This window comes from Dermacentor albipictus, chromosome 2, assembly GCF_038994185.2.
Source record: "Dermacentor albipictus isolate Rhodes 1998 colony chromosome 2, USDA_Dalb.pri_finalv2, whole genome shotgun sequence".
NCBI lineage: Eukaryota > Metazoa > Arthropoda > Arachnida > Ixodida > Ixodidae > Dermacentor > Dermacentor albipictus.
The window spans coordinates 111,163,369-111,182,765 of NC_091822.1; the positions used below are offsets into that span (position 1 = coordinate 111,163,369).

The window sequence follows — 19,397 nt, forward strand, 5'->3', positions numbered from 1 at the left end:
GACTCTCGCACTGAGACAACCGATGGACCAATTTAAATAAAGTACGTTAGATTCTAGAGAAAAAGTTAGAGCAACTGTCGGAAGCAGGAATTTGATTTGGCAGCTCCCACTTTTCCACAAGAATCGCCAAAAAATGATAAGCTTCATAAACATGGAAGCGCGGTGTTTACGATGTCTAACTCTGCACCAAGAGCGAATAATACAGTTCTGAAGATTGCATCTGTTAGAGCTACCGAACTGCATGTGTAGGGTTTGGATGCAGAGTTGTAAACGTAGCAACACACACGGAGTAAATTTTTTTTCTTCGCCCTGAGTAGGTTGTTTGTATATTTACATTCAAAACCGGTAAACCAGTGGTTACCACGTTACATTGAGGAAGTGTTTTGCTTCACGCTGAATACCACGAACCGAAACACCACTACTCGACATGGCAGTGTCGCCGACCACGTGTTCACCATCGGGGTCGTTCTAGCCGCTTACGAGCACGTCTCGTGTTTCAGCTTGCATACACCGCTACTATCCATAAGGGCTGGCATACATGCGGCTGAACAAGCGCCAAACAAAGCGCTCAAGAATATCACTTCAGAAATACAGTTTGCCGATACGTTTGCGTCCTCTATACCTTTCAGAAATTCTAAGCATGATATATACTTTATATGTGATGTTAATCATGATTATGGAAGGATAGTTCCTGCTTAAATTTTTTTATTTCGATGGGACGAAGGCATACAATCGGGTTCGCCACGCTGACCTCGTCCTGTCATGTTTCTTTCTGGACGGAACTAGCGTTATTCTTCGGCACCCGACCGTACAAGTCTTGCATTCGCGTGAGCAGTGCCTTGTACTGTTGAGACTTCCCAATCAAAGTACCGAGCACTGTGGAAAGGAACGACGAACTCTGGGGGTCGCTGACTGCTTTTTCGTACTTTGCATAGTTCTCGGCGAAGCGCGCCAGCACTGTCTCCCTCAGGGCCGGCGGATACGGAGCTGTGCCCAGGAGGCAGGCTTCGACCGTGTCGCACACCGCGACCCTGAGGGTCTGGTAGCGCAGGTTGTCGTTGTAGCCACTCAGCCTTCCGAGCCAATATCCGATCAAGTGCCCAATTCCAGGTTCGCTAGCCAAGGGGTTCTCGTTAAGCAGCGACTGGATCGAAACCAGCACGCTTTCGAGAGAATTCGCCGAACTCCACTGTGGTCCCGGAGAGGTGCCCAAGATGCTGAGGCACACCTTACCATTCGAGCAGAGATTCGGGTTGAAGCCTTCTCGTCCGGAGTCCGTTGTGATAATTCGTGCCAGCGGAGGTACGACGGGATAGTCCCTAGGACACTTGAGGATGAAGTGGAAGAAGCCCCCTTCGTAAGGCGTACCCTCGGGCCCGACTATGATGGCGTGGATGGTGGTGATGTCCTTTTCCTCAGGGTCGACGAACACACCCGGCGGTGGATGGCGGGCAAGTTCTGCGAGGTCGCGCTGAACCTTCTGCAGGCACTGCGGCGACGGCTGCTCGTGCCGGCGCGACACCGGGTCCAAAAATGCTGGTAGGAGGCGTCCCAAGTAGCGAGCAAAGCGCTGCGCAGATCGTTCATTCATCGAAGCCTTGACCGCAGCTTTGAGCGGAAACCCGTGTTTGTAGTGACCGTAGAAGTCTTGCATTCGCGGGAGCAGTGCCTTGTACTGTTGGGACTCGCCAGTCAAAGTACCGAGCGCAGTCCACAGGAACGATGAACCGTGGGAGTCTCTGACTGCTTTTTCGTACTTTTCATAGTTTTCGGTGAAGCGCGCCAGCACTGTCTCCCTCAGGGCCGGCGGATACGGAGCTGTGCCCAGGAGGCAGGCTTCGACGGCGTCGCACACCGCGACCCTGAGGGTCTGGTAGCGCAGGTTGTCGTTGTAGCCACTCAGCCTTCCGAGCCAATGCCCGACAAAGTGCCCAATTCCAGGTTCGCTAGCCAAGGGATTCTCGTTAAGCAGCGACTGGATCGAAACCAGCACGCTTTTGAGAGAATGCGCACAACTCCATTGTGGTCCCGGAAAAGTGCCCAAGATGCTTAGGCATACCTTACCATTCGACCAGAGATTCGGGTTGAAGCCTTCTCGTGCGGAGTCCGTTGTTATAATTCGTGCCAGCGGAGGTACGACGGGATAGTCCCTAGGACACTTGAGCAAGAAGTGGAAGAAGCCCCCTTCGTAAGGCGTACCCTCGGGCCCCACAATGATGGCGTGGATGGTGGTGATGTCCTCCACCTCGGGCTCGATGAACACACCCGGCGGTGGATGGTGGGCGAATTCCGCGAGATCGCGCTGAACCCTCTGCAGGCACTGCGGCGACGGCTGCTCGTCCCGGCGCGACACTGGGTCCAATTCTGCTGGTAAGTTGGGTCCATAGCAGCTGGTCGAGTGTCGCGCAGTAAGCTGAGCCGTAGTAGCCCTGGCGGTGGCTACGAGCGGTGGCCGCTGCATTCCGCTGCCGCTTCTGCCGAGGGCGACGACCGGCATGGCTCGATTTGGAACCCCTGCACGCGCACGGTAGACCCTGATGTGGCACTGGCACGTACCCACTCTGGCAGATTGGCTATGGATCACGTAAGTATATTGAAATGAAGGCATTTTCTGTATATGTGTACCTGTAATGAGACAGTAAACTTAAACTTGAAACTTGAAAAGCGAGTTGAGTAGGCTATAGTTTAAAAATATAACGCAGAAAGTAAAATTGCTGAAACTAAATAGATCTTAAAAGATTTCCGGATTCAACGTACATATCGCTTAAACGCGATGCTGAAGCGAAGCTTTCGCAAAGCGATAATTAGATGCTTCCCAACTAACGACGATGTGTACAGTTTTAAGGCGAAAGCCTTAAGTGGCTCGCTGGAACGACTCATAAATAAAGAAAGCGGCGTGTGCTCTAGTGATGCAAAAGAAGTTTACGGGTGGTAGGAAAATATCATTAGTGGCAATGGTTTATATCCTAAAGAAAGATAACATAATCTGGAATGGCTCATATCCCCGTAAGCAAGCAAAGATACAATGGCTAATATGAATGAAGACAGAAAAGAAAAAAGGACGAAGGAAAGAAAGAAAAAAATGTGAACATCAGGAATAGCCCATTTCCTTGTAAGCAGGCAAAGATATAATGGCTGAATATGAAAGAAGAAACGCAAGAAAGAAGAAAAGAAAGAACGAACGAAAGTACAAAGACAAAGTAGGAAAGAACGAAAGAAATAATGAAAGAAAGGAAATGGACGGAAAGACATAATGAAAGAACCTTTAGATAGTGCTTTAGACGGTCGCATGTGTCGTTGAGAAAATCGACCTACAGCGCAATACGTTGACTTCACATTGCAGCTTGTTATGTCTTGCATGATGTCTAACTCTTCCGATCGGATTACTTAATGCATTACCGCGTGTGCAGCAGACTTTCGCCTTCACATGTCACTGGAGTGTAACGTGCTGCCGATTTATTTGTTACTTTCATCCTTTGCAACGTGTAACTTCAAGGAATCTTTATGTTTATCCACCATAAAGGTCACAACTTTGTTGTCATACAAGGTTCAGGTTCATATGTGCGCTGTATCGGTCAGGTGCTAAGCCGTATTGTAGGCTCCAAGTTAGCTGGATGGACAGTGTGAGGGGTATGTACAGCGCAGTCATAAGGACGAATGCGATATAGGAAGCTTGCCGAGGGCAGAATTGAGCATAGAGGTGTATGCGCAGAAAAGTACAACATGGATGAAGAAACATGTAGGGATCCTGCCCCTCTTGTACTCCAGTGGAACATGCCCATTCTGCAAGATTGGCCAAGTATGTGTGGTGGCACATAACGAACGCCTAAGTCATAGAAAATAAGGACAAATAATCACCATTCCGTTAACGAGTCGGTGTGTTTTAGCGATGCCTGTGAGCCGACATTTTATGTTCACGTTTTATGTAGGAAGTTATTCCTTTGTCACTCAGAACAGTGGTGCGCATTCTTGGTCAACATACAAGGGTTATATAAGTGACTTCGCAAGTACTTTCTTATTCGCCTGGCCGTCGCCTTCACTCAACGCTATGCACATATTATCGGCCGTGCCGCCAACAGCCCGAACTGTGAACGCTGTCAAATGTATGAGACTCTCCAACACCTGTTTTTGGACTGCCCTCTACGCATCACAGCGGAAGACGCTGGCTTCGGCGCTAGCATGTATTGGCAAGCAGACATTGTCTGAAAGTACTATTTTGTCCGCAATGCGTGACCGTACAGTATGAACAACAGGCTGCCCTGGACTACTTGAAGATCGCCGACCTGTACGCAAGGCTTAAAGGAAACCACTATGTTAGTGTTCATACACATCCCTTCTTTCTGTCCTCATCATCACCTTTCATCACTCTTTATAAATCGGAGCTGTGTATGGCCACGGTACCATAGAATTTTCGTGTCCGCACACAAAAGCTATCATCATCAATGGCTCATACCCGCGTAAGCGCTCATACCCTCATAAGCAAGCAAAACCATCCAATGGCTCATAGCCCTGTCATGAGTGACACGCAAGTCACGTATTGTGCGAAAAAGGTCACTTGCCGGCAGTGACAAAGGCGTCTGTCTCTCTCTATGCTTCGGAAGCCACATTCGCTCGCACTCGTGGCGTTGAACAGTCGTTCCCTTGGCCGTCACGGTGTCGATCTCGCACGCAAGATGCCGTTCTCAGTGAGATAGCCGTGTTGTGCCTCTCGGAAACTTGGATGCGTTGTACCAAGTTGACGGTTGCACCGGAATCGTGTGTGGCAGGCATGCGGACTCGCGCGCGGGTGCCGTTGCGGTGTACGCAAAGGACGGGACACGCGTGCGACCGTGTATGTCCCGGGATCGCAGGATTAAGCTTAAAATTAAATTATGGGCTTTTGCGTGCCGAAACCATGATCTGATTACGAAGCACGCCGCAGTTGGGGTCTTCGGAAATTCGGACCACCTGGGTTTCTTTAACATGCACTTAATCTCAGTACACGGGCGTTTTTGCATTTCGCCCCCATCAAATTGCGGCCGCCATGGCCGGCATTCGATCGCGGGACCTCGAGCTTAGGAGCCCAACACCATAGCCTCTAAGCGGCCCCGACGGGTGCAGGATGAAAATATTAAGGCTTGTGGTGACGTGTGTACCGTACAGCCGGAGGGCAGAATCGGGGTATCTACCGTGCATATATCGCCTAGTGCGTCCCACTGCCATGTCGAAAAGTTCATGGCTACTCACTTTGCATGGGTTTGCTGCGATGACACTACCACTCTGGTCGTCGTCGGTGATTTCTATGTGGATGTGTCGCGACCGAAGAGGGAGTGGTTTACGCGTTTCGTATGGGAGACATATCACTTGCGATGCCACACCCACCTGGCCCAACCGACCACCCAGTGGTGTACGTTCATCGATTTAACATTATCAAAGAAAGTGTCTGCAGCTGCGAGTATGCCGATCAGTGTATATCATAGCGACCACAAAGCTACTGTGACCATCATTACTAAGTGACAATTTGTGGAGCAATTAAGTCTTTAGCACAAGTTTTCTTGCCACTACATTTACAGCTCCGCTGGTCATCCACCTATGCAGGGCGGAATAGCCTTGATTTTATCCCCTTTCCTCTTTTCCCGCTGTGCAGATTAGCATGCCACACCATGCTAGCTCAGGCCGACCTCGCTGCCTTTCTAATAAATTATCCCTCTTTCTGTATCGTATCGTATCGGGGAACGACGAGCATCCAGCCAAGCCACCTATCAACAAGCCGTCCCCTCCGCCCTCAACACCAGAACCATGCGACGCTCCCACACGCCGTCAAAAAGGATCTGTTCCCGCTCCACAACTCGTCTAGATCCAGGCAACAACGCTCAAGATCCCGGTCTGCATTGGCATCACGCATTACATCTACCAACAACAACAAGGTGAGCTTCGCAGAGGCCCTCAAGAGCACCTCGCGAGAGGGGCGTAACATCACCAACACACAAGCCACCTCCCCTCCTCTTTCACCAGATAACCCAGAAGTAGCTCATCTTAATCGCGAGAACGCCATCCTACGCGATCTCCTAACTAAACTCACGCAAGCGGTTAGAGACCTCAAACAATCCCAAACACCAGCCCCTGCACCTATCATTCAGGGCGCCCCTGCTCCTAGTCAGGAGGCCCCCACGACTCCCGCGCTTAAGGAGAGAGCCCTGCAAGATGGAGCCACGGGCCATGTCCGCTCTGAAGTTAAAGACATGCTCATCTCACTTGAAACAATTATTAGCACTTTCCAACATGCACTGGACTCCATCCAGCACGCCTTCATTGGTATGGTCCAACGAGTGACCAACCTGGAAATTCATATTCTCACGCCTCTTAGCCATGCTGGCCCCGTCTGCGGCCCTCCCGGGACGCCGATGGCGACATCCACCACCTCCCATCATGGCTCACATAATCAAGACACCCTCATTTGGCAATAGAACTGCCGAAGCTTTCACCAGAAACAAACGGTACTCAATCAATACCTACGCCAACATACCCGCCGCCCGGATGCTATCCTACTTCAAGAAACCAATAACGCCCTCACCACGCTCACCAGTTATCAAACCTTCCATGCCACCCACCCTCTTCTCCGGGTCTACACCCGAGTACGGCGTCATATCCCTGTTATTAAACATGATCTGCATAGTCCTCACATCGAACATGTATTCCTCGAATTAATTGATGATGATGATGTGTGGTTTTTTGTGGCGCAAGGGCCAGGTTTGGCCAAAGAGCGCCATGACAAGTTGTAATGTTGACGATGTATTATGGAAGATGTGACTTGGCTGTAAAGTGGCCTAAAAATATTCGCTGTAGAGTGCGTAAAATTAACTTGTTATAAAATTATGGCGTTGACAGATGACGAATACTATGAACACTAAAATCCATCGTGAAAGAATGATGCAGAATAGAAAATATATGAGATGGTAAAAATGCCTGGAGCACTGTTGCCTCGCCAGAGCCCTTCAAACACAAGGGCCTAGAGGCACGTGCTACACGAAAGAACTATCGCAGCGCCATCCTCTGAAGAGAGGAGACGCTACGAACATGTTGGGCTAACAACATGCAACACAACATCTTTCAGATAACTTAGGACTGCGTTAGTGTCGAAGAGCGGTTCTGGGCCGAGTAACATTACAGGATGAAGGGGAATATGCTGCCGGTATGCTAACGGAAAATGTTTCTTTCTGTCAGATTCGGCTTTCCGACACTCCAGGAGGACATGGAGGACGGTCAGCCTCTCCCCGCATCTACCGCAAGTTGGAGGATCATTTTCAGTGAGTAAGAAGTTGTGTGTACCAAATGTGTGTCCTATTCTGAGGCGACAGAATAGGACATCTGTTCGCCGTGATTTTGTTACGGAGGGCCAAGAACCTAACTGTGGCTTTATCACGTGCAGTTTGTTATTTACTTCTACGTCCCACTTACGTTGCCAGTGGTTTCGCAGTTTCCTTCTTAAGAAAGGCTTCAGGTCCGTGACAGGGACCGAAGCAGTAGGACTGACTGTATGCAATGAAATTGATGTGGCCATCTGGTCTGCTAGAACGTTACCCTCGATGCCCCTATGTCCAGGCACCCAGCATATAATGACATGCTGGTTAGACATATACGCTCTACAGAGGACGGAATAGAGCTCAATAATTACGGGGTTTCTGTGTTTACAGTGTGACTTCAAGGCTTTTACCACGCTTAAGGAGTCTGTAAATAAAATTGTTTTTTGAACATTTGATTTTCTGATATGTTTCATAGCCGACAGTAGTGCATAGCCCTCAGCCGTAAATATGCTTGTTTCAGGGTGCAGTACACCGGATTCCGAGATTGATGGGCCAATGGCTGCGTAGGACACCCCGGCATGCGACTTAGAAGCGTCCGTATAAAACTCTGTGCACGAGTACTTGTACTGGAGCTCCAAGAAGTGCATTTTGATATGTGTCTCTGACGCATGTTTAGTGACCTGTACAAAGGATGTGTCACATTCTATCAGCTGCCACTCCCAGGGTGGTACTAGCTTAGCTGGAGGCATTAGGCGTTGGTCGAGAATTGGGACATCCATTTCCGTGCTAAGTTCTCTTGCACGCAGTGAGAAAGGACGTCTCACAGAGGGTCTGTTATGAAAAAGTGTTTCACATGTCAAGTCGTTAACGGTTGTGAAACACGGATGTTCCTTATTAGAGCGCACTTTCAGAAAATAGTTGAAGCTGATGTAAGTTCTCCGAAAATGGAGTGACCACTCATCGGACTCAACATACAAACTTTCAACAGGGCTTGTTCTAAATGCCCCAGTAGCCAGACGGATTCCCAGATGGTGTACGGGGTCTAACATCTTTAGCGCGCTCGGGGCGGCAGAGTGATACACTGCGGCTCCATAGTCTATTCGCGACCGAACTAGGCTCCTGTAAAGATTCAACAGGCACTTCCTGTCACTACCCCATGTTGTGTATGATAGGATTTTAAGTAGGTTCATTGTTTTTAGACATTTTTCTTTAACATGTTTTATGTGAGGAATGAAAGTGAGCCTAGAGTCAAGAATAACACCAAGGAATTTGTGTTCTTTGCTGACAGGAATTTGGTGTCCGCCCAGTTCTACACAAGGATCTAGGACCAGGCCTCTCTTTCTTGTGAAGAGAACACAAGCACTTTTGTGGGGGTTGACCTTAAATCCGTTTTCGTCTGCCCACTTGGAAACCTTGTTCAAGCCCTGCTGTACCTGTCTTTCGCATACTGTAAGGTTGCAGGATTTGAAGCCTATTTGTATATCATCTACGTATACGGAATAAAAAATGGCAGGTGGTAGTGAAGCACGTAGCGTGTTCATCTTTACGATAAAGAGAGTGCAGCTGAGCACGCCTCCCTGGGGTACACCAGTTTCTTGCGTAAAGGGACGCGAGAGTTCATTGCCGACTTTTACTCGGAAGGTACGATTTGACAAATAGCTTTCAATTGTGTTCAGCATATTTCCACGGATGCCAATTGCCGACAGGTCTCGTAAGATCCCGTAACGCCATGCCGTGTCATATGCCTTCTCCATATCGAGGAATATCGATAGAAAAAACTGTTTATGTATAAAGGCATCGCGGATATTTCCTTCCATGCGCACAAGATGATCGGTTGTGGACCGCCCTTCTCGGAATCCACACTGATAAGGATCGAGTATATTGTTGAGCTCAAGGAAATGTATAAGTCTGCGATTTATCATTTTTTCAAAAAGCTTACACAGACAATTAGTTAGAGCTATCGGACGGTAACTAGCCGCCAAGGAAGGGTCTTTTCCCTGCTTTAGGACAGGAACCACAATCGCTTCTTTCCATGTGGATGGGAGGTACCCCGAAGCCCAAATAGTATTGTATAGTGTAAGAAGTGTAACTTGTGCGTCAGTATGTAGGTGCCTGATCATGTCATACATGACTCTGTCTGGTCCCGGTGCAGTGCTTTTACATGTGTTCAAGGCAGCTCTCAACTCGGCAATACCGAAAGGCCGGTTATACTGTTCATTCTGCCTGGATTTCCGTATGATTGGCTGACGTTCTATTATTTCTTTATGCTTAAGAAAGGACTGGGAATAATTGATTGAGCTTGACACACGCTCAAAGTGCTCCCCTAGTGAATCTGCCTGGTCTTGCAGGGTTTCGCCTTGTGTGTTTACTAAAGGGAGGGAGTATGTTTGTCGCCCTCTTATTCTACTAACCCTGTTCCAGACTTTGGCCTCATCTGTATACGAGTTGATACCTGTTAAAAAGTTCTGCCAGCTCTCTCTTCTGGCCTGTCGGCGGGTTCTCCTGCCTTGGGATTTTACTTTTTTAAAGTTAATAAGATTCTCCGCAGTGGGGGAGGCGCGTAGCAACCCCCACGCTTTGTTCTGATTTTTACGTGCGATCCTACAATCGTCATTCCACCACGGAACACGCGGTTTGCACGACAGGCCATTTACTTGTGATATACATTTAGATGCGGCATCTATTACGAAGGCTGTAAAATATTCGACAGCAGCGTCAATTCCTAGCGAGGACATGTCATCCCAAGAAATACAAGATAGAGTTCGGAATTTTTCCCAGTCGGCAGTGTCAATATTCCACCTAGGAGCCTGTGGTGGATATTCCTTTACTTCAGGTGTTCTAAGCAGGATTGGGAAGTGGTCGCTTCCGTAAGGATTGTTCATAACTTCCCATACGAGTTCAGGCAGTATACACGGGGAAACTAGGCTGAGGTCAATTGATGAAAATGTTCTGTTGGCGAGAGAATAATATGTGGGTGCCTTCTTATTCAGCAGGCATGCACCAGAAGAGAAGAGGAACTGTTCAACAAGACGACCTCGCGCATCTATACGAGAGTCGCCCCACAGGCTGTTGTGCGCATTGAAATCCCCAAGTACAACGTACGGTTCTGGCAATTCATCTATGAAGGACTGAAATTCATGTTTGCTTAGTTTGTAGTGTGGAGGTATATAAATCGAGCAAATAGTGATAAGTTTGTTTAGCAAAACAATTCGAACCGCCACTGCTTCAAGGGCCGTTCGTAGCTGTAAATGTTGACATGCTATGCTCTTTTGGATTACAATTGCAACACCTCCCGATGATGCGATTGCATCATCGCGATCTTTGCGAAAAGTAACATGCTGTCGGAGAAAGTTTGTTTGTTGTGATTTGAGGTGTGTTTCCTGTAGACACAGCACTTTTGGATTGTGTTTGTGTATAATCTCTTGCACATCATCAAGGTTCCTAAGAAGACCTCTGACGTTCCACTGTATGATTTCTGTATCCATATTTAAAGTAAGTTGGTGCTGTGTGTACGGAAACTGAAAGATGTCTTAGATTACAGAGCTCTTTCGAGGCCCTGTAATCGGGGTTTTGCCCTTTCTGGAGCGTTCGAGGGAGCCTCGCCGCTCCTTAGGCGCTTGGCGCGCCGTCAGGACAGTTGTAGTGTCCATTGCCTCTTGGGAGGCGCTGGACACATGCTCTTGCGAGCGAGCTTTCTGTGAGGGTCCTGCCTGGGAAGGCAAGATCCTTGCGCCCACCAGACCGGAGGTCGATGGGGCTCCCTGATGGGTCTGGCTGCGCCGGCTGTTGCCAGCGCTGGATGGGGCCGGGGAGGTTGGGGCAGCCTCGGCTGCGCCCACCTTCGGGATCGATGGCCCCGTCTGCTGTGTTGGCGTAGCAGCGTTAGCTGCAGCCGCCGAGGGGGCGGATGGCGTCACTGCCGCCTCACTGAGTGTGGGTCGGACAGCCGCCGGAGGCCGTTGTGGCGCTGCCCCCTGACGCGCCACTTCGGCAAATGTGTTCTTAGGCAGGTATGCCACCCGCCTACGTGCCTCCTTGAATGATATATTTTCTTTCACTTTGATCGTGACAATTTCTTTTTCTTTTTTCCAAGATGGGCACGACCGCGAGTACGCGGCGTGCTCTCCATCACAGTTTACACAATGCAAAGAGTTCGTGCAAGCTTCAGACGTGTGTTCATGGGCACTGCATTTTGCACACGTTTGGCGGCCTCGGCAGCTCTGCGAGCTGTGGCCAAAACGTTGGCATTTGAAACATCTCAGGGGGTTTGGCACGTATGGCCTAACACGGAGCTTAATGTATCCTGCCTCGATTGACTCGGGCAGGACACTCGAACCGAAGGTGATTATCAAGTGTTTCGTTTGGATTTCTTTTCCATCTCGTCTTATCTTAATTCTTTTGACATCTATAACATTTTGTTCACTGAAGCCCTCCAAGAGCTCAGCCTCAGTGAGCTCCAGCAAATCATCGTCCGAGACAACGCCCCGGGTGGTGTTCATAGTACGGTGCGGGGTTACTGTTAGTTGGTTATCCCCAAATGACACAAGCTTAGACAGTTGCTCGTATTGTTTCTTATCGCGGAGCTCAAGGAGGAGATCACCGCTTGCCATCCTGGTCGCCTTATATCCGGCTCCAAAAACATCAGTCAAAGTCTTTGATACAAGGAACGGTGAAATAGTGCGCACTGGTTTGCCGGGTTTTTCCGAGTGAACTACGTGGAAACGTGGGAAGTTGTGGACTTGGCGTCCGAAAAACTGAAAAACTTCATCGGTGCGCCCTCTTTTCTGAGGGCGATCACGGAATGGAGGAAAAGAGCTATCCATAAATATATGTGAAATTTCGGCAGCAACGCCAGCCACCCACCATGGAGTCCAACAAGGGGACGCTGCAGGGCCTGAAAAACAGGGCCTGCAAACGCCAGCTGTACGTTGCCGCTATAACCTAATATGATATAACCAAGGTTGGCTACTCACACAAGGTTAACCCTTGCTGCCAGGAAGGTCGGAAGTAATAAAGAAATGAGAAGGAGACAGGAAAGGTGGAAAGTAAGGAAAAGACGAAGGTTGTAGGTAGAGAAAGACAGGAAAAGGCAACTACCGATTTCCCCCGGGTGGGTCAGTCCGGGGGTGCCGTCTACGTGAAGCCGAGGCCAAAGGGGTGTGTTGCCGCCGCCGAGGGGCCGTAAAGGTCCAAACACCCGGCATTGGCTCAACCCCCAGGATCCCCTTTTCCCCGGACACGGCTAAGCCGCGCACGGCTACACGCGGGAGGGTCCAACCCTCGTGTGCTCGGGTACGTGGTGGCGCAACACACCAAACGCCTGCTGACGCAGACGCCCCTGCGGGGCCTCGAATTAATTCCCAATCGTAAACGGAAAGAATGCATATTCCTTCTGAACATTTATAATAGCCCCAATGACAAAGCAAAATGTCGCATCCTTTTTAGAAAGGCTCTTCGTGTAGCTGGAACGCAGCACCCCCCCACCCCCCACCCCCGCTCCTCATCGGCGGCGATTTCAACCATGCGCATACAGGCTGGGGCTACGTTCGCACGGAAGTTGCAGCTCGTAACCTCTGGCAAGATTACCACGACTTAGGCCTCACCCTTATCACGGAACCCTTCCTTCCCACACGCCTCGGTACCTCCACTACCCGGGACTCTACCCCCGACCTCACCTTCATCAAACGTATCAACAATGCACACTGGACCAATATCCAGCAAGACCTTGGCAGCGACCATTATATTCTTACTATCGCTTTACCCCAACTCGCTGCCGCCCCTGCCCCCACTAAAGAATTCACCATTACCGACTGGGATGCCTTTCGTAAGATACGCATTGGTGCTACCTCAGCAGAAGGCACTGCTGAGATTAACACCTGGATGCAAGCGCTACGCACTGACGTTCAAACGGCCACTCGGGTGGTAACTACAGATGCCCCTGTTGAACGCATGGATAGCCGCCTCGCCCATCTTCTGGAGGCTAAGGTCTCCATCCTAGCTCGATGGAAAGGGCAGCGCCTAAACCTTCGCCTCAGAAGTAAGATGTCTAAACTCAATACAGCCATCGAGGGCAATAGTCAAACCTTCAGCCCGCAACAATGGACTGAGCTGTGTAACACGGTGGATGGACAACTTCATCGCCCATCGACGTGGGAACTCCTGAAATATCTGATTGGCAATACCACCACCCGCACCACCCAACAGGATCGGCTGCAGAAACTCCTTTACACGGAGATCCTAAAGCAAGGTCCACAACAGGTGCTTGACTACCTCTGTATATATATCCAGGGGACAAATCAGTCCACACAGTAATTACATGGGTAATCCCAAACCTACATTAGACGTCGATTTCAGCGTATCTGAAATACATGCTGCTCTTCGCAAGCTTAACGGTCGGTCTGCTCCAGGCCCAGATGGGGTCACTAACAAAACCCTTCACAATCTCGGTGAGGCCATATCCCATCTGACTGACTACAGCAACGAATGCTAACGTAATGGCGCCTTCACAGCTGCCTGGAAGACTGCCAGCGTTATCCTAATCCCAAAGCCTGGCAAACCATCTAGCCTCAATAACCTAAGGCCCATCTCCCTCACTTCATACGTAGACAAGGTGATGGAACACGCCTTCTTTGCACGCATCAACACTCACCTCGAAGACAATTCTATCTATCCCCACACCATCATTGGATTTCGCTCTTACCTTTCTACACAAGACGCTATGTTGCATCTCAAACATCAAGTACTAAATGACCGTTCTCGTAACACGAAAACCATCCTCGGACTCGATCTCACTCAAGCCTTTGACAGCATTTCCCATGCAGCTATCCTTGACCAGATCTCCCACCTCCACCTGGGAGAGCAAGCCTATAATTACATCCGTGACTTCCTCTGCAGTCGCACGGCCACCCTCTCACCTGGGAACTTACAATCAGACCAGCTTCCCCTTGGCACCAAAGGCACCCGGCAAGGTTCAGTTATCTCTCCCAAGCTCTGTAACTTTGTCATGCATTGCCCACCAACTACAACGAGTCGACAATATCAACCATACCATCTACGCCGACGACATCATCATCTGGGCTTACCGAGGCAGTGATGGTCAAGTGGAGTCAGACCTCCAAACGGAGATTGACACGGTTGAGGCCTATCTCCGAGGAACTGGACTGCGCTGTTCGCCAGCTAAATCGGAGCTACTTCTCTACAAACCCATTCAGCGCGGGGACGCCCTCCCAAACACCAACCTGACCACCGACCCTGTGACGCCATCATCCGACGCCTTCAAGATGGCAGTCCTATCCCACACGTCTATAGTATCCGGGTCCTCAGTCTCACCATCTCTACCAACGGCTCCAACGCCTTGGCTCTCAACAAGATCTGTGCCCAATCTCAAAACACCCTACGCCTTCTTAAACGTATCTCTAACCGACGAGGGGGTATCAAATAAGAAAGTCTTCTCCGCCTCGTACAGTCCTTTGTCATATGTCACATTACCTACGTTGCTGCGTACCTCAACTGGTACCGGGCTGAGCAAAACAAGCTCGACACCCTCATTCGAGGGGTCTACAAGTAAGCACTTGGCCTCCCGCATTACACCAGCACTGAACTTTTCAACCAACTGGGAGTTCACAACACCGTTGCCGAACTCATTGAAGCCCAGCAACGCTCTCAGCTTGAACGGCTCACCCTTACTGAAACGGGACGCTTTATTCTATCCACGCTTGGCTTCACTTGCCATCTGCAACAAGGCCCTAAACAATCGATCCCGACTGACATTCGTAGCTGGATCTACACAGATCCTATCCCTAGAAACATGCACCCTGAATATAACAGGGCCCGGCGCCAAGCTCAGCTGGAGCTATCATAAAAGCCCTTGCTCGCGTACCTGGCGTCACATTTGTTGATGCAGCCCAATATTCCCATGGCACACGATTTGTGGCCGCCGCCACACACGATGGAGTCCTAATCTCCCCTCCAGCGTCACTACCATCACTGCTGAGACGGCTGAAGAGGCGGCCATCGCCCTGGCTACTCTAGATCCCACCCGTCACACCATCGTGTGACATCGTGTGACATCGCTCAGCCGTCACTAACTTCAGCAAAGGCCGTATTTCTCCTCAAGCTCTTCGCATCCTCTGCCAAGCACCACACTCTAAAGACAGCATGATCTCCCTGACATGGATCCCGGCCCATGCGGGCTCTGTCCACCCACTTTATTACGCGAGGCCTAGTCAACCGCGCCGGAGTCACTGGAGACGAGTTGGACACCAGGGACAGTCTGACAACTTATAACGATCTCGTTGAGGCCTTTTATCTCAGTCGCCGAAACTTCCCCCCACTTCACCCCAAGTTCAGCCGGGCGCAGGCTACCATTCTGCGTCCGCTACAAACAAACACGTACCCTTCACCCGCCCGCCTCCACCTTTTATTCCCCGACGTTTACACTACCCCCAACTGCCGGTGCTGTGGCACTCAACCGGCTACGCTTCCGCATATGCTGTGGGAGTGCCCAGCACAGTACACACACGTTAACACCACGACCCTCTCGTCGAGGTTGCGTGAGGCTCTGCGGAGCTCCTCCCTCGACGACCAAACCTGGGCGACCCAGTACGCCCGTGAGGCGGCGGCGAGGCAAACCCTTGACGTCCCCTCATGGGAAGCTTAAGCCCGGCCATCATAAAGCGCTTGTTCTATAACAAATGCTTAACCCACTCTCTATATAGAACTTCTGTATTTACATGAACAATTATATGACCGGGACTCCACCCGACCTAACAGCATCCAGCAGCCAGGTAACGAAAAAAGTTAAATTATGAGTTTTTACGTGCCAAAACCCCCATTTTATTATGAGGGACGCTGTAGTGGAGGACTCCGGAAATTTGGACCACCTGGGGTTCTTTAACGTGCGCCTAAATCTAACTACGCGGGTGTCTTCTCATTTTGCCCCCATCGAAATGCGACTGCCATGTCCAGCATTCGATCCTGCGACCTCGTGCTTTAACAACATAGCCACTAAGCAACCGCGGCGGGTAGCAGTCGGGTAATCACGCCAAACTCGGAAAAGTATGCAAAACAGCTTTTGCTTTAAAATGAATTAGTTTAGCAAAAAAACTTATGTATGGCTCAAATTTAGCAATGAAACCAACCAAAGCCCGTAACCTTCAGCCTTAATATCACCCGGTCCGTAGGCGACCCCCCACAGTAGATTTGTGCCCCTATAAAGTTATACACTCTAAAAACAGTTGCACGCTTTGAGGTGTATATCTGCCACACAACAATAATCGTCATCTATCTTGCCCGCACTTCCTTCTTTAACGCTGCGAGCCCAGTAATTCCACGTCATGAACGGCATGCGCGTTATTAGCATGACAGAGCATTCTCGACAGGAAAGTAACGAACGCAGCGTTTTTAAGAAAGGAAATGCGGTCAAGACAGATGACGATTATTGTTGTGCGGCAAATAAGCACCCTAATAGGTGTAAACTTTTTAAGAGTGATAAGGATAATCTCATTCGTATTTTCGTCTTCGGTTATCCTTGTTGCTGATTTAATGGCAGGGACGCTCAAAAGTGCTATATTGGCCATTGACCTTCTAATGAAGAGTGAAATGAGTGTTGACGGTAAAAATGAAGTCGACGTACGTTGTGATTAAAATGAATCGATGAATAAAAATGCTACAAGCGGCCAGGATACGATTCACCCATTTGGTCGATACGGACGTCACAAGCGTTTCCATCCCCCAGTAACAACTTCATAGCCGCCAAGAAGTGCCCATCGCCTTGGCGATCGCACAGACAACCGCAGACACCATCATAACAAACTTTTAAGAAGCGTGCCGCAATTTCTCTTACGCCAGAATTCACCGAACCTCCTGGCATATACTCGAGAGGCACCCCTCCCAAGAGATGAGAGAGAGAGCACAAAAATTTTTATTGGGTGAATGCAGCTTTGGAGAGGCGTCCTCATTCCAAAATGCCCTGAGCTCGCGCCGCGTCCTGGGCCCTCGCAATCAACCGTTGCTGATCCTCGAGGTCGGAGCTGGCCAAGGTTCTTTCCCAAAGCTCGTTGGTAGGGTAAGGGTTGGGAGGATTTAATGGTGCCGCTCTGCAACCCCCTACTATTTGCCTGAGGGACCCGGGATCTGCGCAGAAGCGGCATTGCGGAGAGAATTGTGTAGGGGCTATAAGGTGATTTCTGGTTGGGTGGGGGAATGTGTTAACCCGTAGAGCTTGGAGGAATCGCTCCTGCTCTGTAAGTAGTGACTTGTGTGGGGGTGCATATGTTCTGCGGGTTAGCTTGTAGTGTTGTGTGATGTATTGGTACGAGACTAGAGGGTGCATGCGTTCGGGTTCAGATTCCTAGCCGACGGCTCGGTGGGTCAAATCTCGAGCCACATGGTTGGCGAACTCGTTGCCAGGAATGCCGTGATGAGCTGGCGTTCAGATGATCATGACTGATCGCGTTGGCGGCTTTTGATTGATGATCTAGAGCGTGGTTGTATGAATTCTGCCGCTAGCAAAGTTGCGGCTGTTGTGCCATTACCACCAGCCCGGATTCCGAATCTGCAAGATGCAGAATTTATCCTGCGAGCGCCCAAATTCTCCCTTGACAAGTCATGATGCTGAGCCGTCAGGCAGCGGTGTCCTGCGGAGAAGCATCGGTGGGCAACATGTCCGAACGTGCGACCGAGTGCCAGACAGCCCGGCGCCGCACCTACTTTTGCCTGGAGGTCACCGCGCGCGCGAACTTTGAACCGGGTGGCCAGCGCGGTCGCTGGTTGGACCTCTCGGACGACCGTCGAGTGCAGGCTTTGTATTGGGCCGTTTGAGTGACAATGGTTCTCGGAGATTATAAAGCCGCGAGGCGGCCGCCTCGAAAACCGGATCCGCCGACCCACCGGGAGCTGAGTGCCGCTCTCGACTGGGGTGAGATGTGTCACGCGTTTTCGCCGGACGTCGCCGTGCGGGAACAGTCGCGTTTGCTGTGAGCTCTCGGCCCCAGTGCCGATCTGATCTTGTCCTGTACAATGACCTGTATATAATGTATAGAATCCCTTTCGTTATTCTCACCGACGCCTGACCCGGAGTCTTCGCTACCAACGCTCTGTCACGAAACGGTTGACGAGCGCTACGGGACCACCACAAAGTCGTAATAGTGGTGCAGCGGTGCAAAGTCGTAACACGGCACGCCTGTTGGGAGTCGGTCACTGTGACTTCAACCTCTGTGTGCGAGAGCGCGAGGGATATGGCCGCTTCCTCGGCTTGGAGGGGATTGTTTCGTGTGAGCGAAATGCTACTCCGATGTTCTTTGTTGACGACTACAGTGGCTGTTGTGGCTGCTCGTCTGGGGTAAGAACCCGCGTCCATGTAGGCTGTAGAGGGTAAAGCCCCGTATCGCTTGTGCATGGCCAGAGCCCGGGCCTCCCTTCGCTCTGTGTGGTGCACTGGGTGCATGTTGCGAGGTAGAGGGTAAAGATTGTGTGGCCGCCAACGCATCATGACATCCCAGGCAACGACATGGCTTATCTCACGGCTCGAGGTTTCACTAACCGAGAACCTGGTAGAAGGGAGGAGCGCTGGCGCCCTCACCCTCTAGTTGACTATCAGGAAATCACCATACACTATGGGATGCAACGTAAGTAAAATGTTCCCAGCCCCTCATAAAAAGCTAACCAAAGGTCAAGGCCGCACTCTCGGAGCACTACAAACCAACAGCTTCCCCCACCCATCTGTCACCCACTACATGTCATCTCCACTTTGCCACTTTTGTGGAGCGCAGAGCACCCTTTGCGACATGGTAGAGAGCTGTACAGAATCGCCCCCAGCGCACCCCATCCATGCCGCCCGCCTGAGCATACGGAGGTAGCCCTAGCCAGCTCCACCCTCGCAAGCCAGCGCCAGCTGGTTGCGAGCGCCGTGGACGCGGCTAAAGTCTGTGATTTCCTGGGAAGGGGAGACAGCCCTGAAGACAACGCTTAAAGAATCCCTGAATAAATATGTTTGTTCTCTCTCTTTCCTTTCTATCTCTCTCTCCCCGGAAAGCGGCGAGTGCGGAAGTCTGTGCCACCGCTGCCCTGCCAGTGGTTAGCCAATCACGTTTCTGCCGTAGCCGACACAGCGGC

General features: G+C 50.5%; 1 protein-coding gene across 1 annotated transcript; it reads right to left on the reverse strand.

Moving 5' to 3' along the window:
* Positions 1–687: 687 nt before the first annotated feature.
* Positions 688–2,550, reverse strand: LOC139056040 (uncharacterized). The gene has a single exon (XM_070533853.1). It carries the CDS (start codon positions 2,495–2,497, stop codon positions 761–763), a length of 1,737 nt encoding a protein of 578 aa, XP_070389954.1. The 5' UTR covers positions 2,498–2,550; the 3' UTR covers positions 688–760.
* Positions 2,551–19,397: the final 16,847 nt, after the last annotated feature.